The 27,290-nt window shown below is 33.7% G+C and overlaps 1 protein-coding gene and 1 long non-coding RNA gene across 2 annotated transcripts; both read left to right on the top strand.

Moving 5' to 3' along the window:
• The first annotated feature begins 743 nt into the window (after positions 1–743).
• LOC101253748 (kinesin-like protein KIN-7D, mitochondrial) lies at positions 744–15,116 on the top strand. The gene is made up of 25 exons (XM_004250707.5): positions 744–1,503; positions 1,629–1,726; positions 1,903–1,992; positions 2,291–2,343; positions 3,509–3,574; positions 3,779–3,832; positions 4,119–4,178; positions 4,735–4,813; positions 4,905–4,972; positions 6,325–6,381; positions 6,460–6,564; positions 7,072–7,176; positions 7,377–7,484; positions 7,560–7,691; positions 7,858–8,040; positions 8,467–8,610; positions 9,131–9,271; positions 9,889–10,008; positions 10,099–10,149; positions 10,282–10,329; positions 10,472–10,618; positions 11,504–12,250; positions 14,143–14,269; positions 14,354–14,476; positions 14,606–15,116. The coding sequence occupies exons 1-24, from the start codon at positions 1,166–1,168 to the stop codon at positions 14,434–14,436; spliced, it is 3,204 nt and encodes a 1,067-aa protein (XP_004250755.2). The 5' UTR covers positions 744–1,165; the 3' UTR covers positions 14,437–14,476; positions 14,606–15,116.
• A 4,138-nt stretch (positions 15,117–19,254) lies between these two features.
• On the top strand, positions 19,255–19,967 carry LOC109118954 (uncharacterized). The gene is made up of 2 exons (XR_002026130.3): positions 19,255–19,372; positions 19,497–19,967. It is a non-coding gene; the product is annotated as an uncharacterized lncRNA (long non-coding RNA).
• The last annotated feature ends 7,323 nt before the right edge of the window (positions 19,968–27,290 follow it).

Raw genomic sequence — 27,290 nt, 5'->3', positions numbered from 1 at the left:
GTTTTTTTTAATGTTAGTGGATTATATATATATATATATATATATATACATACATATACGAATGATTGTTTTAACCATTAATTTGTCACTCCATTATATTTTATGGAGTTTATTAGTATTATGTTAATTAAATTTATTAATGAAAAGTTTTTTTCAATGTTAGTGGATTATTCCTATTTATATTATTAATAAAACTTTGCGGCTGTCAAGAATTTATAAGGTCAGAAGAATCATGTTAATTAATATATATAACTTGAAATAACTAATTAGTGTTGATGATAAAATTGTATGGTAAATGTTTAAGGCATACAATCAATCACTTAAGATGTAAACTTCACATACTTAAATCCACTCACGAGTCTAGAGACGTTTTACTAGTGCATTAAGTTTTATAATGCCCTCAATAAAGAAAATAGCCTCTAATTTCTTCGACAAAACGAAAATTTGATAAAGTTAACGAATATTTTATAAGATATTGTCAACTCACGCCTTATAAAGCACATAGAAAGATGCATCGTCTTGCACCTTATTATCCTCATTTACATGTATTTATCCTACCGTTTAATTATTAAATTTTTAAATTTTTTGATCAATTAAAAATTAAAGAGAGAAAACGGCTAACTAGAGTCTATCGTTCATATTATTTAGTTAACAAAATAAATCTTAACCATTAAATAAATACACACATGTCAATCAATCAAAGCCACATTAGACCAAATATAGGGATGGACTACATTTGGCTTAATACTCTCATCTCTCTCATGCTTAAATTAAAAATTAAAAACCATTATAGCTAATAATAAATAGTGCTTTTAGTACTCGTATAATAAAATTCAACCCCCCTACTGCTCTACTTCCACTCTCACATGTCAAAAAGTGATTCTTCTATGCAGTTGTTGGTTGTAAAGAACAAAGAAAAAATGAAGTATAAAATGAATTATCCATTCACATTCACACTGTCATTTTATTTTGGTCTGAAAAAGCTAAAGAAATCGAATATGTTGTTCCTATTCAATGTGAGCATCTGACACATTCTTCTTCACCTTCTGAAACTTTGAATCGGTGGTTATACGCACACGCATATATTGTTGCTTTGACTGTTATCTTTGATACCAAGTCAAGTATTTGGTCGAATATTATTTTTTACTTTTTTTTTTGCGGTCAAATGGCTGCTTCTTCGTCTAGAGGACGAAGTAGCTCGCCATCGCCATTTCATTATCGTAAACAATCAAATTCATTTTCATCTTCAAATTCATTTATGAATGGTGGTCGTCTTATGCCGAGATCAGTTTCTTCTTCAACTACATCTTTTATTGGCTCTGCCTCTGGTTCCAGATCCATGACTCCTAGCCGGAACCGAACTGATTTAGCTTATTCACGACCTCACGGGAATCGTTCGCCGGTTAATTATCCTTTAGCTGAGGAATTGTTGGTTAATGAGCCGGTGGATATGTCCAGATCGGGAGAGAGTATTTCTGTGACTGTTAGGTTTCGGCCAATGAGGTAAATACTAGATCTAGCTCTTTTTTATTTTTGGATCTATGTATTGGTTTATTGGAAGGATTTGAGGTGTTTTAACGTTTGAAATTGAGTGTCCTGATAATGCGGCTGTTATCGTGTGGTGGCAGTGAAAGAGAATATCAGAAAGGCGATGAAAGTGCTTGGTATGCAGATGGTGATAAAATTGTGCGGAATGAGTATAATCCTGCAACAGCTTATGCCTTTGGTATAATTCTAACCATTTTTTTTAGTCTTTTCATGATTTTGATTGAGTGTATTATTTTGGGAATAGTATGAAGTTTAGATATTTTTCCCAGATCATTTCTTAGTAACTGGCATTGCCTTTTATGATGGCTATTCCAAGTTTAATTTTTTTTTTCTTTTTCATATTCTGATTTCTAGATAGAGTATTTGGACCTGATACAAGTACCCAGGATGTTTATGAAGTAGCAGCCCGACCCGTTGTGAAGGCTGCAATGGAAGGCATTAATGGTATGATAATTGATTGTTGATGTGTAATATCTGTGAGCATGTCAGCTTTTGAGCTAGAGAGAACATGTCTATGAGTTATTTCTTTTTACATAATTCTGTTCAAAAGCCTTGTTTGAAGAAAGCTAATCTCTGCCAAGTGATTAGCAGTAGTCGAGCTATCCACCAAATGTGCTGATAGTACTAGACGACTCACAATTCCAAGGGACTACATTCTTGGGCTGAAGTTTTTTATTTGAGTGTGTAGTGAGTTGCATTTTCCAGTTCAGTTTCATTGACACAAGATCTGCTGATTATGCAGGCACAGTTTTCGCCTATGGTGTTACAAGTAGTGGCAAGACGCACACTATGCATGTAAGTTATTCCTTTGGGAGATCTCCTTTTTTCTTGAATTTCACAGAAGCTTTGCTGACTTATGCTGCATCCCATACAAACAGTTTAGGATTATTTAACTGCTAACGCTGACAAAGTTAGTTTAAGAATATTGCTTTATAATTTCATTGGGCTAGTGGTCAATGAAAGTGGGTTGAGATTCATGAGGTCGTAGGTTCAAATTTTAGTGGAAGCAATGATTTTTCCCCATCTGTCCAAGCCTTGATGGATAGAGAAACTCAATAGTTGTGCTGGTTGGAGGTAGCAGATGCCCTATAGAATGAGTCAAGGTGCACGTGAGCTAGTCCTGTCACCACACTTCAAAAAATAATCTTTATTAAGAAAAAGTTAATTTAAGAACATTGTGTTACTTTAATATCAGTAGCATTGTTTGAATTGGACGATCAAACTTAGTATTTACTTCATTTTGATCCTTCATTTGCCAAGAACACCCCCCACCCCCCAACCCCCACCCCCCAACCCCCACCCCCCAAATTAGACTAAGGATATATCCATATAAAAGCGCCTAAAGGCCCGACTAGTGTTCAATAGAGTAGGTTGAAAACCATGAGGTTTCAGGTTCAAATCCTAGCGAAGGCAAAATACTAGGTGCTTTCTTCCCCATCCTTAGTGGATAGAATTACCCGATACTTGTGCTAATGAGCGGTAGTAGGTACCTTGTAAAATTAGTTGAGGCGGCTAGAGCTGGCCCCGATTCCACAATTATATATAATTTATTTTTGATAACCGTGGTTTCCAAGCGCTGTTGCGTGCATGTCGACATATTTTATGGGGCACCTTCCACCTCCCACCTCCCACCAACAACATGTTACTCTGCCTACCCAAGGCTAGAATAGATGGAAAGAAATCACCTAGTTTTTTTGTTTCTATTGGGGTTTGAACCTGAGCTTCATGGTTCTCAACCCACTTCATTGGCCACTAGACAACCCCCTTGAGTGTGTTTATATAATATAAAAGAACGTAGTTTAAGAATAGAGTGTTATTTTTATGTATGTAGCATTGATGAAATTAATGGTTAATTAATTATTGATTCATTTTTATCCTTTATCCTCCCCCCACCCCGCAACCCTTCCCAACCGAAAGTTCTCTTTATCACCATATTAATTTAAGATATTGATTCCTACAGGGAGATCATATTTCTCCAGGTATAATTCCGTTGGCGATAAAGGATGTTTTTAGCATAATTCAAGATGTAAGTCAGCTTAAATTACATGTTCACTAAAATTTTGATCCACGCTTCTCTTGAAGCATGGCTCTAAGGCACATGCCTTTCTTCACTTTTATTCAAGCTTGATAGCAATTCTTGTTTAAAATTCTAGAATGCCTTTATGAAGGTGTGACTTGCTCTTACTAGTCCAAACAGAAAGTGTGACTAATCTTAAAAATTGTCTTGCAGACTCCTGGATGCGAGTTCTTACTTCGCGTATCATATCTTGAAATTTATAATGAGGTTAGTATCGTGCACATTAGCCATGTACTTATAAATATGACGAAAGTGGCATGAACTAGAAAGACTAAAGATTAATTGTACTGAAAGAGCATCCTTTGTTACAGAGGCTGTATCCATCTTAAGAGTTCTGGATAAAATAAAAGACAGCTGATATATACTGTGAAATGATTTCTGAAGTAGATTTATCATCTCTCTGTATGCTTTTATATGTGGCATACTTGTTTAATTTCTCGTACCAAATATTAACTTGAGTTAGTGTGCATGCTCGTCATGGTTATGATGCCAGGTTATCAATGACTTGCTGGATCCAACTGGCCAGAATCTGCGTGTCAGGGAAGATAATCAGGTAGTGGTTGCTAATAGTACTAGTTTTTGTTGTTCAAGGAAATTGCAGGGTTATTGAGCAAGAGTTTTATTTGTTTAATTAAAAAAAGGGCCTGTTCCAGGAGTTAGTTTTGGTAGTTTGATCTCTTTCCTTTGATGTTTGTTTTTGAAGATGAGAATGATTCAGGAAGAGAAATTAGCACAGTACTCCTACAAATGATTGTTTCCAAGAAATCATAGAAAATTATCAAGAAACTAGTCTCCCAGCATGCCATATATGTTTGAGATTTATCTATAATATCAATTCAATATGACTACCTCTTTATTTCTCAAAAGTAATAAATAAGAAGTAGAAGCTAGCATATTAAGTTTGAAGTGCTTAAAAGGTTGAGATCTGATTTCTTCACATGTTATTTCAAATTCTGCAAGTCCTATATCTGATAGTCTCGAACCAAATCCTGATGTTTCTGGTGAAGTTCTTCTATCTATATTAGAGATATTAATGTTGCTTTCTAAAGTCCTGACTTTATATGTTGCTCTGTAGTCCTTAATTCTTTGTACATGCAACGTATGTGCAGGGTACTTATGTTGAAGGTATAAAGGAAGAAGTTGTTTTGTCACCTGGGCATGCACTTTCTTTCATTGCTGCAGGGGAAGGTAATTGGTGTAAGCTATTCAGGTCTGTCTTTGTTGACAGCTGTGGTTCTTGTTACCTATATTGATATTGATTATCATTTGCCTATTCCAGAGCATCGACACGTTGGTTCCAACAATTTCAACTTGTTTAGCAGCCGTAGTCACACAATATTTACCTTGGTGAGTATAGTATGATGGTTCATTGTTATGTATTGCTTATTGCAACTAGAAACTTCTATGTCATGCACTTAATTTTTGAAGGAATGCAAGCTGCTGTGTGTAATTATGGATAACTTTCGGTAAGATGGGAGAATTTGACCTGCTGGTCTATTGGGTCACTCTTTCTAGTAAACTTGGGTTTCTTTCATTTTTTGTTGGGAAGATAGACTGGATAATAGCTGATATCCAGTGCATATGATACCTAAATTGTTAACCATACAACAATAACATACTCAGTGTAGTCCCACAAGAGGGTCTAGGGTGGTAGAGTGTATGCAGACCTTACCCCTACCTTGTGAAGGAAGAAAGACTGTTTCCGAGCCTAAACATATATATAAACATATATATGTAATTTCCATTTCGCAGCCTTTGAATGATAGAACTATAAAAACTTTTAGTGCTTCAATAGAATGCTCCATTTTATGTTTCTTCTTGTTTTTTATGTGTCAACTTTGTGTGATAAATTTTATTCAATTGGGATGGGAAAATGCCTTCTTTTGTTTAGAATTGGAGATGGAATTGTGAAAGGTTGAGATTTTTCTTATCAAAAAACAACGGAAGTTTGAACTAGACAATATCTTATTGTGACTTGATTGATTTTGCAGGGTGACTAATCTGTCAACCCACATAATTTTGTTCCTCTGCATAATCTCAAAATGTGTTTGTTTTCCACGTTTCATGATAATAAAAGAATCTGCCAGTTCTTAGAAAGTTGCATGAGGAACTCTTGTTGAATGAAGACCTACAAAAGCACCCTAAATATATATAATTTTCTTATTTGTCTTGTTTATTCATTGTTTAACATTATATAAACTTGAATATCTGTAAAGAACTAATGATAATAACTTTCCTATAATATCAAATCCCGGTACGGTGTTGGGAAGAAACTTCTGCTAAAATGGGATTATGGTACTTAACTGTGTGTTGCAGGTTCATTTATCCAATTAGCGCTATTAGAATATTGGATGGAAACTGTTGGAGCAGTAACTAATTTTTTTTTTGGTTACGTGAATAGTAAGTTGGAAAAACTGTCAGTTATGCCTCATCGAAAACTGTCAATTATGTTTGGTCCATTCCTTGTGACATTTCTTTCTTGAAAGCAGTGACGTGGTTTTTATCTTGATTGTTGATATTCAGTCTTCAATCTGTAAATGTTTTTAAAAAAGCTTCAATCTGTAACTGCTACTGAATTGAACCAAATAGCTAAATACTTTGGTTTTATCTTCCTTCTAGTGTAGACATTTCAATTGTTATATTTGCTACATGGTTTTGGCAATGACGTCTCATTGTATACATTATTACACGTTGTGCAGATGATTGAAAGTAGTGCTCATGGAGACGAATATGATGGAGTGGTCTTCTCACAGCTTGTATGGCTACTGGCTTTGTGTGTTCTCTAATAAACAACCGTGCATCATAGTATCTAATGTTTTTGCTTTTCCCATTAGAACTTGATTGATTTAGCTGGATCTGAGAGTTCTAAAACTGAAACAACGGGATTGCGGAGAAAGGAAGGATCATATATCAACAAAAGTCTTCTGACTCTTGGAACTGTAAGTACTAAACCATCAGTGGTTAAGGGTCTCCATGTAGTTTTGCTATAACTGTTGCATATTACCCTCTGTTGTAATATCTCAATTATGTGAAAAATAGAGGGAAAAAAGAGAGAAAAGAAGACTATTTACCCTCTAGGTTTTCATTACCAAAAAGAAAAAAGAAAAAAAGAGAGAAGACTCTATTGAATTGGTTGTAGACAATAAGAGGGCTCCACATGGAGGAGTTGAGGCTGTGAGAAATAAGGCAAATTGAGACTAAATGAAACGAGGAAATTACATAAATATCTAGATTCCTAATTGTGACAGAACTAGAAAGAATCTTCTATTCGACTAACCTGAATCTAATGTTCTAACAATAACTAAGTCATTTCTCTTGGCTTTCAACAAATTATTTATGCTCATGATCTATCATTATTTTGCATTGGGGCTAGCTGATGAGTAAAGTAGATTTTTATATGTTTATTCAGTTTCAGTTTGACACCTTGATTCTGCAATCATGCATAGGTCATTGGAAAGTTGAGTGAAGGGAAGTCATCTCATGTTCCTTACCGGGATTCTAAACTTACTCGGCTGCTCCAGACTTCACTGAGTGGGCATGGACATGTGTCTGTAAGTATGATGAAGATATACAATACATTTCCATTTCATTGACCTTTCTTTTCTTTATTGAGCTGTAATGCTTTATTTGATATGCATCTTTTACTCCTAAATTTGTATCATCTGTTCTCACCTGATACTCCTGTTGCTTGATAAGGCCTAAGGAGATTACAGATAGGTCTAATTTACCTCTTCTTTCATGTCTTCTGTAGCTCATATGTACTGTTACTCCTGCATCAAGCAATATGGAGGAAACACACAATACACTGAAGTTTGCAAGCAGGGCTAAACGTGTGGAGATTTATGCATCACGCAACAAGGTTTGCTCTGTTTGTAATTTAAGTGTTGTGGAATTGGAGTTGTGAAGAATGAATCTTGATATATCTGTCTTTCAGATTATTGATGAGAAATCCCTGATTAAGAAATATCAAAGGGAAATATCATGTCTCAAAGAAGAGCTTGATCAACTAAGAAGTGGGATGCTTGTCGGTGTTAATCCTGTAGAACTTATGACTTTGAAACAGCAGGTAATTTTTCAAGCTACATAGTGAAGTCTGTCTACCGCTAAAGATCAGAAATGTGTGCGCACTAACTATATGCTTAAAGACATCTCTACTTTATAAGCATTTGGGGATTAGAATTTTGGCTGTAATTGGGTTCTGGGGCTTATAACTTATTCATGGTCCTCTGCAGTTAGAAGAAGGGCAAGTGAAAATGCAATCAAGATTGGAAGAGGAGGAGGAAGCCAAGGCAGCTTTAATGAGCCGGATACAGAGGCTAACTAAACTGATCCTTGTTTCTTCAAAGAATTCAATCCCTGGGTATTTGGGTGATGTTGCTGGGCATCAGAGGAGCCATTCTCCTCCTGAAGATGATGTAAGCTGCTCTTCCTTTCATCATGACTTCTGTTTCTTTATGCTGTTCTTTGCCACTCAAGTACATCGGTAGTTGGTATCTGAATCCTATCCTCGATGAAATCTTGAAGATGCATCATACTTTCTGATTTTCAAAAGACTTTTGGCTGGTAGCTTGGTTTGGTACTACGTATAGTTTCAGTTAGCATGCACTAATTTTCTTCTTTCATTGTTTAACCAGTTTAATGCTGTCCCTCTATTTCAGGGAAGTAAAAGTACTCTTTCTCATTTTTCTTCTTTTTATTCTTATCTCAAATTCAAAGTATTTAAGGAATAGCTATATTACACATTATTCTTTTCTTGCAGATGATATGATATGTTATCTAGGATAAACTATCTTTTTTTGTGTATTGATCTTCTATCCTTATTCCCCCTACTCTTCCATCAGAAGATGGATAGTTCTATGCTTATAGATGGCGAGAATCAGAAAGACCCTTCAGCAGATACTTCTGATCCGAAACACAGAAGATCTTCTAGCAAGTGGAATGATGGTATATCTCAGGTGGGGAATGCAATCACTGAATCAGCTCAGGTGGGTGAATATATTTAAAACTTCCAATAGGCAAGACTACCATAGTGATTCTTAATATTGCTAACATTAATGCTCTGGTGGATTTGAAAGATTTGTCATAAACATAGATGTTAGTTGGTCATTTAAGCTTTATATTGTGAAGTTTACTGCGAGTGCTTTCTGAGGTTTTGTCTTTCTGCAGAATTTGATGTGTCTGCATTTATATTCCTTGTGAATTAAGAAGTTAGAATGCCGAAATACTCAGCAAGCTCATCATTTTGTATTAGGAATGAGAAGTTATTTAAATCCAATAGCTATACTACATTTACTTCCAAGTCCAGCATTGCACATGTAGATTTGAGTTTCCTGTACCTCTGATGTTTGAATGGGGCTTAGATAGTAAAGCTTTCAGTCAATTCTGTAGTGTGTTTAGATAGTAAAGCTTCTAGGAAAAGGTGCAACATTATTGCCCTTTACTCATTTATCAGGTTTTGATTTTTGTTTTCTTTTTTCATTTGATTGTCTTTTTATTTGATTATAGGAAGGAATTTCTATGTCTGATCAGATGGACCTTCTAGTTGAGCAAGTCAAGATGCTTGCTGGAGAGATTGCCTTCAGCACCAGTACATTGAAACGCCTTGTTGAGCAATCTGTTAATGACCCCGAGAGTTCGCAAACACAAGTAACTCTTTTGTCTTTCTGGACTCAAATGTTTTGTAACAATTTGCCTTCTAGATTGTGATATATCACCAGGTTCTGCATTCTGCATCTCTTGTAAGGTCTTCAATTTTTAATGTTTCAAAAAACTTCAGTGAATTTGTCAATGATGCTTTTCAGAAAGTCATGTGTATATAATAGTGTTTCAGCTGTGGAACATAGTCAATTCTAGAAGCGTCACTAGTAACAATGGGGTCTCTTTGATCTTTAAAGTTCCTAGGATCCTACAAGTTCAAATCCCCTACAGAGACAAAAACACTAGGTGATTTCTTTCCATCTGTCCAAGCCTTGGTGGGCAGAGTTACCGTACCTGTTACTGGTGCGAGGTGAAAGGTATCACGTGGAACTAGTTGATGCACGCAAGCTGCCCCATACACCACAGTTGTAAAAAAAGAGTTCATAGGATCTTGAATGCTTGACGACCTACCACAAGATGTAGCAGTTTGTTCATCCTGACTATTTTGCTTCTTCCTTGAGCAATTGCAGCTGTCTGAAGCACATAGAGACAATTTTCATTCAATCCTTTCAGTAGATGTATTTTTTTGTATCTGGACTTATTGTAGTTCTGAATTCTTATGACAGATTCAAAATTTAGAGTGTGAAATTCAAGAGAAGAGAAAGCAAATGAGGATGTTGGAACAACATATTGTTGAAAGTGGTAAAGCATCTGTTGCAAATGCATCCTTCGTCGAAATGCAGCAGGTGATGTCATGTTAACCTTTTCTACTGTCATGGACATTTCTCCACCTCTTACGGGGTCTGTACTTTGTCTCATATTACTATTTTTGACAGACTTTGATGAAATTGATGACACAATGTAGTGAGCAGAGTTTCGAGCTTGAGGTTGGTTACCCTATAAAAGCTCAGTCAAGTACACTTAAACAAAAAAATCTAAAAAGTCTCATTCTTGTTACAAGCTTGTAACCATCTATTTTTTTTGGATTAAGTTGGTTACAATTTGATCTTGTGATGCAGATAAAATCTGCAGATAATCGGATTCTCCAGGAACAGCTGCAGAACAAGGTCAAACAAGGCATTATATCTTGTTGCAAATAAAATAACCTAGTAGCCAAATATTATTGACTTTTCCCTATTCATTTTTATAATGAGTAGCTTATTGTATTTCCTAGGCATAATTTGGCTGTTACGTTTATGGTGTTTTCAGTGCTTAGAGAACAAGGAACTACAAGAAAAGATTTGTCGTGTTGAACAGCAGCTAGCTGCATTTAAGGCAGAACAAGCGAATCCCTCATCAGAAAGATGTGTATCTGATGAATATGTTGATGAGCTTAGAAGGAAAATTCAGTCCCAGGTTATTTTAAGAGCTTTCTGTCCTCTACTTATTGGTCTGCATCTTGAGTTCTTGAGGTGGGTAGTAACTTTTGATAGTAGTTATTGATCTGATAAAAAGAGGATCTTTTATCTTCTGGAGAAAAAATGGATAAGGGTTTCCTTGGGGTGGGGGTTTCTCAGGAGCAAGTATAGCCTGATTACCTGAGGTTTAAATACATGGTTCAGAGTGCATCATGCTTTGGATTTCAATAAAACATAAGAGGAATTCAAGGACTATATGAAGGTTTAAGAAATCTTCTTTCATACAAGTTCGACTAAACCAGAAGAAAGAAGAAACCTGTGTTATCCAAGTTGATGGATTTTTCTATTTAAAAGAACCTGTTGTAATATGTTTCAGAATAACAAGTAGTTTAAAATTTCTCCAACTAAGGAATTTAAATGATTTGATTAATGGATTTGATGAGTGGGTCTATTCTCTCCCTTCTCTTTATCCTAAGTTAATGTATCAAGCTTTACCTTTCTCTCTTTGACATTGTTAGCTGTTCTGTGACTAAAATTTTTGCTTTAGAACAATCCAATGCATGTCGCCTAAACACATTATTTTTGTTGTGATTGAATTTCTGTAGTTTTTGTTTTCTTGACGAAATTGGCATCTAAGGTTTATTTTTGAATGAATTGGTAATTTAAGTCCTTATGTTTTCAGTATTTAATGAAAATAAAAGTTGACATGAATCTGTGTGGTAAACTTTTGATCTTCTATGGCTTCGATTATCCCCAATTATCAGACTAAATCTCGAGACCCTTTGTTTAATGACCTTCATGATTGTACAGGAACATTAATATGGTTGTACATGCTTTATTTGAATTCATATCATGGTTCTAATATGTTTTGCAATTTGAGCAGGATGTTGAGAATGACAAGCTAAAGCTGGAACATATTCAGCTTGCGGAGGAGAACAGTGGGCTGCATGTGCAAAACCAGAAATTGTCAGAGGAAGCTTCATACGCAAAAGAATTAGCATCTGCTGCTGCTGTTGAACTGAAAAATTTAGCTGCTGAAGTCACAAAGCTCTCATTACAGAATGCAAAACTGGAGAAAGAATTGTTGGCTGCCCGAGAGATGTCGAGATCTAGGAGTTCCAATGCACAAACTGGTAACGTCAGTAGCAGAAAGCATGGTGAAAACATAAGACCAGGGCGTAGAGGCCGGGTTTCTGGTCGAGTAAGTGAAATTTCAGGAGGGATTCATGATGACTTCGACACGTGGGACCTAGATCCTGAAGATCTAAAGATGGAGTTGCAAGCAAGAAAACAACGTGAAGCAGTTCTTGAGGCTGCGTTGGCTGACAAGGAGATTGTGGAAGATGAGTACAGGAAAAAGGTAGAGGAGGGAAAGAAAAGGGAGGCTTCTTTGGAAAATGATTTGGCAAATATGTGGGTGCTCGTCGCTCAACTAAAGAAAGAGAATAGTGCTAGGCAAGACTTGAAACTGGCAGCTGACTGTCAATTAAGTGGAGAAGGCAATATGGTGAATCCAGAAATTAATGTTGGTGACAACAAGGATCTCATCCCTGATGTTAGCCAAGACGGGGTTCATACAAATGCAGCTGCTGAGATTCTGAAGGAAGAACCTCTGGTGGCCCACTTGAAGGTAATTAAGCTTGTCCTTTTCTGATCGGTTATCTGCACCTTTGTCTGGCATGTAGTGTTTGACATATCCTTCTCATTCATCTGAACTTTCTGCTGTTGTTTAACTTTTATGTGAACATTTGTAAAATGTTACATAAAATTGAAAGTTGGAGACAATTTTAGCTGTAAGCTGTATTCTTCATTTTCTGGTGTGGAACTTTCTTTTTTAAACCGGGGTTGTAGTTTATTTATACTTGTTTATTCTAATGGTAGTTGTGGAAGAAGATCAAAGTGGTAATTTGAAAGTATTTTGGGGAAAATATTGCTGGAGAGTTGACAAAATCTGAATAATCAAATACATTTATTTTTTTACAGATGAAGTTATATAGAGTGCTACTTTCTGTAAATATATCAAATGGATTTTACATTATGAAAGTATGTTTTATGTAAATAGGATGAAGAGTCGGGGATAGGGATGTAAATGGGGCAGGGCCGGGAGAGGGCAGGTCAAGCTTTGACCCGCTAAAATTTTAAACCGCCTGCCCCCCTTCCCTATTAAATGTTAGTCCTACTCTTTTCAGTGCTTTAATCTTTCTAACAAAGAACTATTTAATTTTTAAATCATAAAGGATTGGGTATTAACAAATACTGTTCGCTTTTCTTATTATTAAGCATAAAGGATGACTATTGTGTTTGAGTCTTTTATTAATTTTTTCAATAATATCTTTTATTATTGAATCAGTGGAAATTGGTCTAGGAATATCTGCCAAATTAAATTCTTTGTCGTGTTTCTCTTTTGCACACTCCTTAAGAAAACATTAATTAGGAGCTTTTGTGTGTGACTATTTTACCCTCATTTATATCTTAAAATATAATCACTCTTCATCAAAAATATCTACTCTATTTAGGTGTTCGTAATCTTCAAGAATAATTATTACCAAGTATAAAAGGGAAAATAATAAATAATTTTGTCTTGAACTTCTAAAATGACAAATAATTTGAGATAATTATTTTTATACATCATGACACATAATTTGAAAAGGAGGGAGTATTGGACAAGAACCAAAAGATTCCCATTATAGTATAGTGAAACTACTGACATTACACTGATCACATAACAACATTCTAATATTGAATTAGAACACATCACATGAAGAACAACTAACTAATACTCTGACATCCTTTTTAACATTATGTGATATAATCGATATAACAGTTTTCCTGATTGCATCTGCAGTCCTCTTTTAAAATTTATATCTAATATATATGTCATTCTATACATGCACATTAAATATTATGTATTTATCACTAATATCTTTGTTTTCATACAATTATTTTTTGTTTTTTCTAATTTATATTTGTATGTTGAGTGAACAAAAGTGTCCATTCTGGTTACCTTGGTATAAAGGAAAATAGTTTGTTATCTCTTCCTGTCTGCATTTTTCTTTATATTTTAAGGAAAATAATTTGTTCATCTTCTCCCTGTCTGCATTTTTTTCTTTGTATTTTAAGGGGGGTTAATTTGACAGATAGATTCGACTAAAATAAATAAGTATTGACAAAGTTCGTCACCCCCTTAGTACCCATAGAATTGATCATCTCTTTGGTGAACTTGTATGATTGGTAGTATTTAGTAAGCTACCAACAAAGGTGAGATAGTCAGATGAAAGAATGGGCCAAATGCCCAAAACAACCTTGGCCCCCTGCCCTGCCTCATTAGAAGTTCTTACAATATATGTTTTTTCCTGTCCCTCCCCACCCTGTCCCACCCCATTTGCCATCCCTAGACTCAGGTATCACATCTTACTGTTTCGGCTTACTAGAAAGTGGTGCCCACTATTGTTATTTCTGTGTCATAATGACTCCAAAAAGAATATGGGAGTTTTCCATGATGTTTTACATTTGCACCTCCAGGCTCGAATGCAAGAAATGAAGGAGAAAGATATACACTTGGGCAATGGTGATGCAAATTCACATATATGCAAAGTATGTTTTGAGTCACCTACTGCTGCAATGCTCCTTCCTTGCCGACATTTTTGTTGTAAGATGCTATTTTAATTCTTTGCTTCCATTATTTGTGCTCTCATGATGTATAGGCTGTTCTGATGTGGTCTTAATATTGCAGTGTGCAAGTCTTGTTCCCTGGCTTGCATTGAGTGTCCAATTTGTCGGACAAAAATTGTAGATAGGATTTTTGCTTTTACTTGACTTTGCACTTCAATTGCATGGAATGATGGTGCAAAAAAAGGTTCTACTCCTCATGAATCACACTTCACTTTTACCTCTGTGCACACATACATTCTGAAAAATGTTTCTTACTGTCTTCTCTTCACATACATTATGAAATATATTTCTTACTGTCTTCTCTTCACTGCAGGAGTTCATTTATTCTCGTCAACTTGCCATATTCTATTATATTCTTTTATTAGTTCAACTGTATGTAAATTTCCGGCTACCCTATTCAAATGCTATATCATTTTTACAATGTACTTAACCAAGGACTATCAAAGAAAAAGACAAAGCAACAGAGGAAGTGATGCAAATTAGTAAATCTGAAGTTCTCAGGAGTTGCTATATGATCTCCTTGACCTTTAAATGTAGTGTATAGAACAGATGTGTAATACAAAATGTCATGTTAACGTTGTATTTTTTTATTTTTTTTTTTGCAATTTTTTTAACCGTCTATATCAATTGTCTGTAGTAAGAGTTGCTAGATGATGTATAAGTTGTAATTGTAATTGATTAACTCAGTTGTCATGTAGTTAGTTATGCAGTTTGATATTTGTTAGAGGTGGTTAGTAGTGACACAAATATCCCCAAGTTTTTTAACTGCAGGTACTTTCTTTCTCTTCATATTAAAGTGTGAGTGTTTGTGTTTTAGTGGTGAATGATGTAATGATACTCATGTTCTTTTTGTTTTTTTTTTTCCCCTATCTTTTGACCCTTAGTCTCGATATATCATTTGTGGCTTGTGAGGATGATGATATGCTCAAAAATGACACCTTAAGACGATAGACTCCTCAATTTTGTCATTTAGAGCTGATATGTCCTTGTTATGAAAGTAGCTTATATATATGCTTATCATTATACAAACTGTTCATATATACCCCTATCGTTATAAAATGTGTTTACATATACCCTTTATTTAATGAAAGTGAAAAAATTAATTTTAAATTTTTATTTTCTTTTAAAATTATTTAGGGATATATATAATTCTTTTAGCAAAGTTTAAAGTATATTTTAATCTTTTCACATACATAAATTAGTAAACTCAAACAATGTAACAGTTGAATCCTGCGGACAATAGGGAGAAAGACTACAAATTTAACGAATATTTGATGAATAGTCTAATTTATATTATGTGAAAGTGGAAAGGATTTTGTTTTTATTTAAGAGAAAAGACATAAAGTGATACGTGAAGTTGTTTCGAATTTTTAAAAAGACACCTTAACTATGCAGATGTTCATTTACCCCCTTAAACTAACATATATTATTATATCATTTTTGGAACAATTTCAGATTTTAAATGGCAAGTGTAATCACACACCAATCATTGTGCGACACATGTTAATACAATTTGAAATATTATTTTTTTCATTTTAAGTTTTCTCTATTTCTTTCTCTTACTTTTTGACTTATTTTAGTTTTATTATTTTTATTTAAATTTTTAATTCATCTTCTACCCCAACTTACAAGCTTCCTCCATTTTCTTTCTTTATTCTTTCTTCAACACCTCTTATCCTCACCTAACCCCACACCACATCCATATCAAGTTGAGCCCCTCCATTTTCTTTCTCTTTTCTTCTTCTTATTTGGTCAAATTTCTTACTTTCCAAAATTATACTATTTTTAAGACTTTGTTGAGTTATTGATAACAAAACTAATTATTTTTCTAAGAAAGATCAAAATTTTGAAGGTATCATCATTTAATTTATCTCATTTCCATATAAATTCAAAACTAGAAATGATAAATTTGAAAGCATAAGAATTCTCCGAAAATTGAAAAAGTTTAATTAGAATTTGGATAAAAAACTAAATAATGTCTACTAATCATCTTGAAATCTAATGGATTTATCACATTGTTCGAAATATATTAAAATATCTAGATATAATTATAAAATTGAAGAGAGTTAAACTAATAGTAGAATAAAAGAGAGATGAATTTGTGGTAAAAAGTGACATTTAAAGTGATAAAGTTAATGAATATGACAATGAATTTTTGAAGAAGAAGGAAGAAAAAAAAAAGAAAAAAATAATAAGGAGAAAAAGTTAAAATAATAAGAAAAATAAAAATATATATTTTATAGTAATTTTTTTGTAAAATAAAAGTATATTTGTTCTTTAGTTTGTTCAGGCTCTTTAAGAGAGTGTATACACGCTCCATGCCAAGTGCACAAAAAATGATGTAATAATATCAGTTTAGGATTGTTTAGGGGGTAATAGGACACTTGTATATTTTAAGTGTTTTTTTTAAAATTTGGAACAACTTCAGGTATCACTTTTTGTCTTTTCTTTTTATTTAAAGACTAAAGTTGCATTAGTACTTGAGTTTAAATTATATGATTAAGGAATTACGGTTGTGCCCCTCAATAGAATGTCCTTTTCTTGAAGTTCATGCAATTATAAATATTGAGTCTTTGGATATGCACTCACCATTATACAATCTTTTTCAAGAGTTTTGAACAATTTATGATTCGGAAAAGGGCATAAAATATCTTTAAAGTATTAAAAATGGTATAAAATTACCTCCATCCACCTATTGGTTTCAAAATACTCTTGTTATCCACCTTTGTGTTCAAAATTGACCACTTATTTAAAGATTTTAAATTTAAACTATGTATATATATTTTTTAAATCTGTGGCACTCAACTATTTGTTATAATTTAACTTATTAGTATAATTTATAAATCAATCCACTACCACTCATTACTAATTAAACCCCACAAAATTAATAAATCCGTCACATTACTAATGCAATAACAAGAAAGCTACTGGCAATGAATGTTTTTAAAAATTTGAGGTGAAAATATCTATAAAAGTAAATTATCATACATTCAAGTGTCTAAATAAAAATTACTGATAAACTTAAAAGTCTGACTATGTTCATCTTAATTATTCTTTCATCTCAATTATGTGATGTTACTTCATAGATAACTTTTTTTTAAAAGATAATATATTAAAGGTTTTAAAACAAATCATAAATATTTATAAAATTATATTTAAAAAAATGCATGAATTAATTTGGGATGTACTACTTCTTTACTTTTAATCATAAATTTCGAATTCAAACTTGAAAGAGAATCCTATTGAAAGTGTCCACCTAAATAAGCGACTATTGAGGCTTCATTCGGACTCAAATAATTTTAGTTGTCATTTTTAGGAATGTACAATTTTGTCGTGTTTTAGTAGTGTCTATGGTGATTTTGATATTATAATTAGTTTATTAATTGGGTGTGGTTTAGTTAGTAATGAGTGGGTAGTGGGCCGGTTTAAAAATTATATTGATAAATTAAATTATAATCAATAGTTGAGCGCCAAGTATATTAAAAAATATTTATACAATTTAATTTTAAAAACGTTAAATAAGTGATCAATTTTGAATCCAAAGGTGAATGACAAGGGTATTTTAAAGTCAATAAGTGGATGAAAAGGACATTTTAAAGCCAATGGGTGGATGAGGATAATTTTGTACTATTTCTAATACTTCGAGGATATTTTAGACATTTCTATAAATCTGTATGAGTTCTTTGGATAAAAATGACATATTATGTCATATAAATTCAACTGATTCTTAAGAGATTTGTTAAATAAGAGGATGATGCCTTGAGTTTATACAGTTTATACCAACTCTTATAGTAAGAGGAAACTACATAAATGAGTTATAAGTCCAAAAATAATTAGATGTTGATATCTTTATTCAAAATATTTCAAGAGATATCATTCTCTAAAAAATGAGGATGATGCCTAGAGTTCATAATGTTACCTCCTCAACCTATGCCCGAAATTTCAGAGACACACTTATACTATATTAAGGTCCTATTACCCCCCTGAACTTATTTTATTAATAATTTTTTACCCCTTTTTAGCTTACGTGGCACTATCTTGTGGATCCAACGATGATTGACTTTTTTTTCGAACTAGTGCCACGTAGGATAAAAAGGGGTAGAAAATTACATATAAAATAAGTTCAGGGGGATAATAGGACCTTAGTATAGTATAAGTGTGTCTCTGGGATTTCGGCATAGGTTGAGGGGGTACTTGAGTATTTTCCCTTTCTTTTTATCCTATTTTTCTCTCTCTCGTTAATTATTTATTATTCTTATTCTCTTTTATTATTTTTTTTATTTTTTCCTTTATTACAAATACCATTTAGTAATAATTTTATTATTTCTATGTTTTTGTTAGTTTATCTTCTTTTTAAATTTTTTCGCTTTTCATATTTTCATATTTTTAAGAAAATAAAATAAATTGTTTTTGTCCTTTCCCATTTATTACTTTAATATTTCATGGAAGTTACATTAAATATGAAATAATATGCATGACACATGTCATAGTTTAGAAAGACCAAAATATCAAGTAAGTCAAGACATTTTTACTTCATGAATCATGACAGTGTTTTACTTTAAGCACTTCTAAGAAACTGTTAATAATAGTGACAACCATTATATATATATATATATATATATAAAATTGGCTTGTATACTTTGCACAATAATTTATGTACTATGAACATAATATAATTTTTGATGAAGGAGGTTTAAACTGACATCTTGACTATGGTAAATTAAGATACTTAACACATTGATGAGAGTACATATTCCAGGAAACTGTACTTACTAATTGCTTTACCTACACTCAAATTGTCGTCTTACATGTATTTTATTGGATAAATTACTATACTACACAATTTTTCTTTTCATAATTTTTAAAATTTCCTACCATTTTATAATATTTCAAAAATTCCTCTTTTCCTCTTTTTCTCTCATTTTTGAGATACATTATTTACATCCCTTCTAATCCAACATTTTTGTTCCTCTTTTTATGCCTAAAATCACTCAATATATCAACAATTACATCAATCACTCAATTTTTTAATTGCAAATCTATTCTCTCTCAAGTTCATCAATTTCAAGTAACTAAAGAGGTAGAATTATTTCTTCATCCATTTTTTATTCTCAGCTCTTCGGATTTCATTTTTTATTAAAAAAATAATATTTTTAATTTACAAATTTCTTATACATATGAATTTTGCTCCCTCTTTTTAATAGGTACCTTTTGTATTTTATTTTGATGATTCATCAAAATAGATCTAATCAACTCATTATGATTTCGACGATGATGATTGGGCTGGAAATAAATTCAAAAGCTTGTAGGATCTATTAACAATGACAAATGATAATATTTAGAAGACGAAGTCGAAGGAGGATGAAATTTCATCTTTTAAAGCGAATGTGTAAGAACCCCCAAAGAGGATAGAATTATTGCATCTGATATGTGGTGTGTTATCTTTGAAGAAAATGATCTAGGATTAACAATCCTAGGAGGTTGGTTTCTGGATAAATGGCTACTTCGTCAATATAGAATAGTCATTATGTATTTGTTGACACACCCATTTGAATGTTTTACTATTTTAAAGATACATTAAATAAGGTTTTAGAAAGTTTCTTCAAAAGTTTTGTTGTTTTGAATGTAAATTTAATGTATTTTAATTTTGATCTCAATATGTATATTTTTCTTTATTTTTTGGTTATGATTATAGTGCTTGTGGTATACAATACAAAATAGGATAATTTTAAAAATTATCTGATACAAATAAGTTTTATAAATTTAAGTATCACACAATTTTATCATTCAAGAGGTTGTTTATTAAGTTATAGATACACTTTATATCTAACCACGACAACGTATATTTCAACATGTATCAATTACATAAATTAATGTATCAAATATATTATTTTATCTTTCATTTTATTTGTAATATTTAACATAAATTTACAGTAAATACCATAGTTCACAATCATGATGTATCATATACATTAATATTAAAATAAAAAAATATATATTATATAAATATTTTATCAGATTTATAAAATTTAATAGTTTAACAGTGTGATTAAATTATTTTTCGGCAGAAATGTACACAAAGTTGAACAAATTTCTATTTATTACTAAGATTTAACAGTAACACTTCATTATATTGGAAGCTGGATGCATTTTTCTAAAAAGAAATGTATCACTTTTCTTTGGGTAAGAGAGTACAAGATCGTGTATTGACACTTTCATGTCTATAACGTCCAAAACGGTTTGTGCTCGTAGTTGGCTTATCACTTGAGTTCTTTTTCTTTCTTTTGGTGACCGTCCAAACATTCTTTTGTATCGAGATGTCAAGACAATTTCTTATCTGGTAATCGAACCATTGAATCTTTCAAAATTACTTATTTACCTTTCAAGGCAAACAACATCAGTTAGCTTATTATTTCTATTAAATATCAATTTGACTGATTGATAATCTGTAGTTAGATTTATATATCAATGTCACGACCCAAACCGGGTTGCGACTGGCACCCACACTTACCCTCCTATGTGAGCGAACCAACCAATCTAAACCTTAACATTTCAATGTAATAACAACAGAAAATAATGCGGAAGACTTAAACTCATTAATAAAACCAATTCAATAACTATCAATATTCAACATCTATTATTCCCAAAACCTGGAAGTCATCATCACAAGAACATCTACTAATTCTAAGAGTTTCTAAGAAGCTAAAAATACATAAGAAGCTAGTCCGTGCCGGAGGTTCAAGGCATCAAGACATGAAGGAGAACGTCCAGTCCAAGCTAGAAGCGTTAGCTCACCCTGAAGATCCGATGTGACGAAGACTGGCTTGAGTTACTGTTGAGTTGAGGACGATGGCACGTTTGCTGCACTCCACAAATGAACAAGAAGAAAACATAAAAGTAGGGGACAGTACAAAACACGGGTACTGAGTAGATATCATCGGCCAACTCAAAATAGAAATCAATATATACCGAGTAATATCATAAAATCAACTATAATACTCAACATGTAGCAACAACAAATACTATATCATTAACAATTACCGTCAAGTTCACACATGAGGACTCAAGCCTCGATACCATACTCATTTGGGAATCATGTTCATTAGATTGAGTATATTAACATCTTTCAAGATTCATTATCTTTATTTCTCTTGTGTCGGTACGTGACACTCCGCTCCCTCAATATTCATTAATCCTCTTGTGTCGGTACGTGACACTCCGATCACCTAAATCTATGTGTCGGTTTGTGACACCCGATCCCCTAATTCTACGTGTCGGTTCGTGACACCCGATCCCCTAATTCTACGTGTCGGTTCGTGACACCCGATCCCCTAATTCTACGTGTCGGTTCGTGACACCCGATCCCCTAATTCTACGTGTCGGTTCGTGACACCCGATCCCCTAATTCTACGTGTCGGTTCGTGACACCCGATCCCCTAATTCTACGTGTCGGTTCGTGACACCCGATCTCCTAATTCTACGTGTCGGTTCGTGACACCCGATCCCCTAATTCTACGTGTCGGTTCATGACACCCGATCCCCTAATTCTACGTGTCGGTTCGTGACACCCGATCCCCTAATATCATTCTGTAAATCATCAAGCCTTCTCTATACCAAGGCATCATCAATCCCATTACTTTAATTCATCAAGCCTTCTTCTATACCAAGGCATCATCATTAATAATGTATATTAAAGTTTCTTTTCAAGATTTGGGATTCAATATTTTCATCATGCTTATCTTATCACAATCACATAATCATATTCATGCAAACATACCATTAAGCATATAGTAGGGTTTACAATACTACCAATACATATCAATCACTATTAAGAGTTTACTTATGAAAGCATGAAACAACCATAACCTACCTCCACCGAAGAATTGGAATCAACAAGCAATCTCCCAAGCTTTGATATTCTTCTTCCTCGTTCGACTCTCTCTCTCTCTCAATCGATCAATCTATCTCTCGCTTTTTTTTTCTCTTTTCTTATTCAAAACCCTCTTTCTTTTACCCCAAATTAACATATAATTAAGAATAAAAGATGGCAATAATACCCCACTAATTAACTTAGGGTTACCTCTTTTAACCCCCAAGAATTTAAGTTATTAATATAAACCCACGAAATCTATAATCAAGGAAAGAATAGTCCAAAAACGTCCCTTAAAACGTGTAAGGAAATCCGATTCTGCCTGGGATTTGCGCAACCTGTGACGGGCCGTCGTGCCTGCGACGGTCCGTCCTGCAGGTCGTCGCAGAGTTCAGAGACCCAAATTTCCACCAAGGGTCTGTGATGGTCCGTCACACCTGTGACGGTCCGTCCTGCCATTCCGCCACAAAGTTCAGAGAGTCGATTTTTAGTACCCAATTTCAGATTTTCTAAGTGTTTTGAAACGAGACCCTGCGACGGTCCGTCGTGCCTTTGACGGTCCGTCGTGAGGTCCGTCGCTTCTGCCAGTTTTTCCAGAATTAAAGCCTGTTGCTCAAAACGACTAAATGGGTCGTTACAATCAAGTACAATTTTTCATTATTATGCATCATATTAAAGCTTATTTGTTTCTATTATGTATCAATTTGACTGATTTATAATTTGTAGTTAGAATTATGTATCAAGTACAATTTTATATTTTTATGTATTATATTAAAGCTTATTATTTATATTAAGTATCAACATCATTTTTTTCAATTGCAAAATATCCGATACTTTATTATTAGTAGATACGAAATTTAGAAAAAAAATATTATGTATATATGATATATCGTTGCTTCAAATGATACCTTTTTTGCATGTCGTCTCTTTTAACTTTGGCACACATCACAATATTGATACTATTATTCTATTCCGTACAAAATCTATTGAAAATTAAGTATCAGACACACAACAATGTATACCAAACTAACTTTATAAAAAATTAAGAATAAAAAAATGTAACTAGTTTTCACTAAAAGTACTTCATAAAGTATCTAATTTGAGAATTATTAGACATGAAGCAGAAAAGTACTTCTAAAAAGCAAGCATCAAGAATCTTTCGGGAAGAAAGTATATGTTTGCGTCCCAATTTCTCCTTCAACACACACAGTTTCACCTGTTATTGTATCAAAACTTTGTATATGTTCATCACTTTTATCCGATGTATCAATGCATAGTGAACACATACCGAATTCTACCTCATGTTTCTTTATTTCTATATAGAATTTCACCCCATATCATTCTTAATAGACAATGAAGACAAATTACCTTCAACAATGTATCTGATCTCGATGTGTTTTTTTTCAATTCTCAATATCTAATTCAGCTGCAATTGTTGAAATAAGATTTACGAACGAAATATTTTCTCCAACCACTATCACATCAATTATGTATCGCTCGTATCTAACATCACTTTTACATGATCCAAAATGCTTTAGCAAGATTAAAAAAAATATTCATTTCGAATCTTCACAAAACTGCGTTCCAAATTTGTTTGAATCAAACTTTTAATGTTTTTTTGAAGATTTAGAAGAAGATTTAACGATTTGAAATTTAAAAATTATAATTCAGTTAGAGGTTTATGACTGATTGATTGAAGGAAGAAACGTACGTGTGATTTGTGGGAATCAATTAATTTCTATTTTTAATCTCTTATTTAACGCTTAAACTGATAACAACAACTTAATTATTTAAGTACCAGCCGTTATTAATTAAAGTATCTATCTACAATTTTATGTATTCGAAAAACACTAAAAAGGGGATTTTTAGTAATTAATGAAAGAGTAGGGATAGGAATTTCTTTCATATACTATGTCATTTGCTAATTTTTACTATTATATTTAGAGCTGTCAATATGGGCTAGCCCAACCCATCCGCGCTAACCCATAACCCATACAAACTTTGACTTTTTACGGGTTAGCCCATTTTTGGTGTGGTCCAGAAAACGGTCGGCCCAACCTACAAGTATGTGGGTTACTGGCTTGCCGGGCTAGCCCACTTTTAAAAAATTATATATTTTTTAATTATTAAATCAAATTATAAATTATTATTCAAAAATATTATCATAAATATCGACAAAATAATATTACATGATGCTAATGTTACTACTTGTTAATCAAATCAACAAATAAAATTATATTTATAGTATTTATTAAGTTTTTTTTCAAGTAAAAGTATAAATATCTAAATAGAAATATTAATTTAATTGTTTTGAAATTTATATTCTCTTCAATTTTAAATTTTAATATTATATTATATTTTTTAATTAATTTTTATTGATCCATGGATCGTCCCTACTGGTACTTCTCAAGCCCTACAAATCAATAGGTTTATTCAGGACGGACTTAAAAGTCCTTTTCTTAAATGGGCTGCAAAAATCTTAGCCCAACATATTAATTTCGAGTTAAGCCAGGCCGGCCTAATGGGCCTAACTCATATTGACGGTTCTAATAATATTAATTTAAACAAAGACAATTACTTAAGCAAGGGCTGACTTAATAAAATAGTTTGTTGAAAGACTTGGTTTTACAAACAAATATACTTTAATTTGTTCAAGGTTATTTTTTCGTTCGATTTTGTCACGACCCAAACCGGGTTGCGACTGGCACCCACACTTACCCTCCTATGTGAGCGAACCAACCAATCTAACCTTAACATTTCAATATAATATCAACAGAAAGTAATGTGGAAGACTTAAACTCATTAAATGAAGACCAATTCATTAACTTCTAAAATTCAACATCTATTATTCCCCAAAATCTGGAAGTCATCATCACAAGAACATCTACGATCAAACGACTAGACTAAGAGTATTCTAAAAGCTAAAAATACATAAGAAGCTAGTCCATGCCGGAAGTCCAAGGCATCAAGACTTGAAGAAGAAGATCCAGTCCAAGCTAGAAGCATTAGCTCACCCTGAATTTCCGATGTAGTAAGACTGGCTTGAATTACTGTTGAGTTGAAGACGATGGCACGTTTGCTGCACTCCACAAATAAACAAGAAGAGAACATAAAAGTAGGGGTCAGTACAAAACACGGATACTGAGTAGATATCATCGGCCAACTCAAAATAGAAATCAATATATACCAATAATATCATAAAATCAACCATGATACTCAACATGTAGCAACAACAAGTAATATATCATTAACAATTACCGTCGAGATCACACATGAGGACTCAAGCCTCAATACCAAACTCATTTGGGAATTATGTTCATTAGATTGAGTATATTAACATCTTTCAAGATTCATTATCTTTATTTCTCTTGTGTCGGTACGTGACACTCCGCTCTCTCATATTCATTAATCCTCTTGTGTCGGTACGTGACACTCCGATCCCTCATATCCATTAATCCTCTTGTGTCGGTACGTGAGACTCCGATCCCCTAAATCTACGTGTCGGTTCGTGACACCCGATCCCCTAAATCTACGTGTCGGTTCGTGACACCCGATCCCCTAATTCTACGTGTCGGTTCGTGACACCTGATCCCCTAATTCTACATGTTGGTTCGTGACACCCGATCCCCTAATTCTACGTGTCGGTTCGTGACACCCGATCCCCTAATTCTACGTGTCGGTTCGTGACACCCGATCCCCTAATTCTACGTGTCGGTTCGTGACACCCGATCCCCTAATTCTACGTGTCGGTTCGTGACACCCGATCCCCTAATCTCCTTCCATCAATTCATCAAGCCTTCTCCCTTACCAAGGCATCATCAATCTCATTACTTTAGTTCATCAAGCCTTCTCCCTTACCAAGGCATCATCATTAAAAAGAGATTAGGTTTTTATCAAATTTGGGATTCAATAACTTCATCATGCTTAATATAATCACAATTATATAATCACGTTCATGCATGCATACAATTAAGCACATAGCAGGGTTTACAATACTACCAATACATATCATTCTCTATTAAGAGTTTACTATGAAAGCATGAAAACCATAACCTACCTCCACCGAAGATTCGTGATCAAGCAAGCAGTTTCCCAAGCTTTGTGTTTTTCCTCTCGTTCGATCCTCTCTCTCGTTCAACTTTCTCTCTCTTTCTCTTGTTCTTTCTATTTTCTTTATTCAAACCCTCTTTCTTTTACCCTAATTAGTATATAATTAAGAATAAAGATGGCAATAATAACCCACTAATTAACTTAAGGTTACCTCTTTTAACCCCCAAGTAATTAGACTTATTAACATTAACCCGCTAACTTTATAATTAAGGCAAGAATAGTCAAAAACGTCCCTTAAAACGTATCAAGAAATCCGACCCGGACTGGGATTGCGCAACCTGTGACGGGCCGTCGTGCCTACGACGGTCCGTCCTGCAGGTCGTCGCAAAGTTCAGAGACCCAAATTTCCACCAAGGGCCTGTGACGGTCCGTCACACCTGTGACGGTCCGTCCTGCCATTTCGTTACAAAGTTCAGAGAGTCGATTTCAGCACCCAAATTTCAGAATTTCTAAGTGTCGTGGGTTCTGTCGTCTCAGCCTGTTTTTCCAGAAATAAACTCTGCTGCTCAAAACGACTAAACAGGTTGTTACATTAGATATCAATTTACCCATCGTTCGTCCCCGAATGATCACAAGAAGGAAAATAAGGGCGAAAAGGAGTACCTGAATCCGTAAACAGATATGGGTATTTTTCTCGCATATCCGCCTCCTTCTCCCAAGTGGCTTCTTCAACCGGTCGATTCTTCCATTGAACCTTGATGGATGCAATCTCTTTTGACCTCAACTTGCGAATTTCTCTATCTAAAATAGCAACAGGCTCTTCCTCATAAGACAAATTCTCATCAAGCAAAACTGAATCCCAACGGATAATGTAATTTCCATCCCCATGATATCTTTTCAACATAGACACATGGAATACCGGATGCACTCCGGACAGCCTTGGAGGCAAGGCTAACTCAAAAGCCACCTCCCCTACTCGCTTAAGTACTTCAAATGGACCAATATACCTTGGGCTAAGTTTACCTCGCTTACCAAATCGCATCACCCCTTTCATTGGCGAAACCTTCAACAAGACTTG

The sequence above is a fragment of the Solanum lycopersicum genome, chromosome 11, assembly GCF_036512215.1.
Source record: "Solanum lycopersicum chromosome 11, SLM_r2.1".
NCBI lineage: Eukaryota > Viridiplantae > Streptophyta > Magnoliopsida > Solanales > Solanaceae > Solanum > Solanum lycopersicum.
This window is presented reverse-complemented; position numbering and strand designations above follow the sequence as displayed.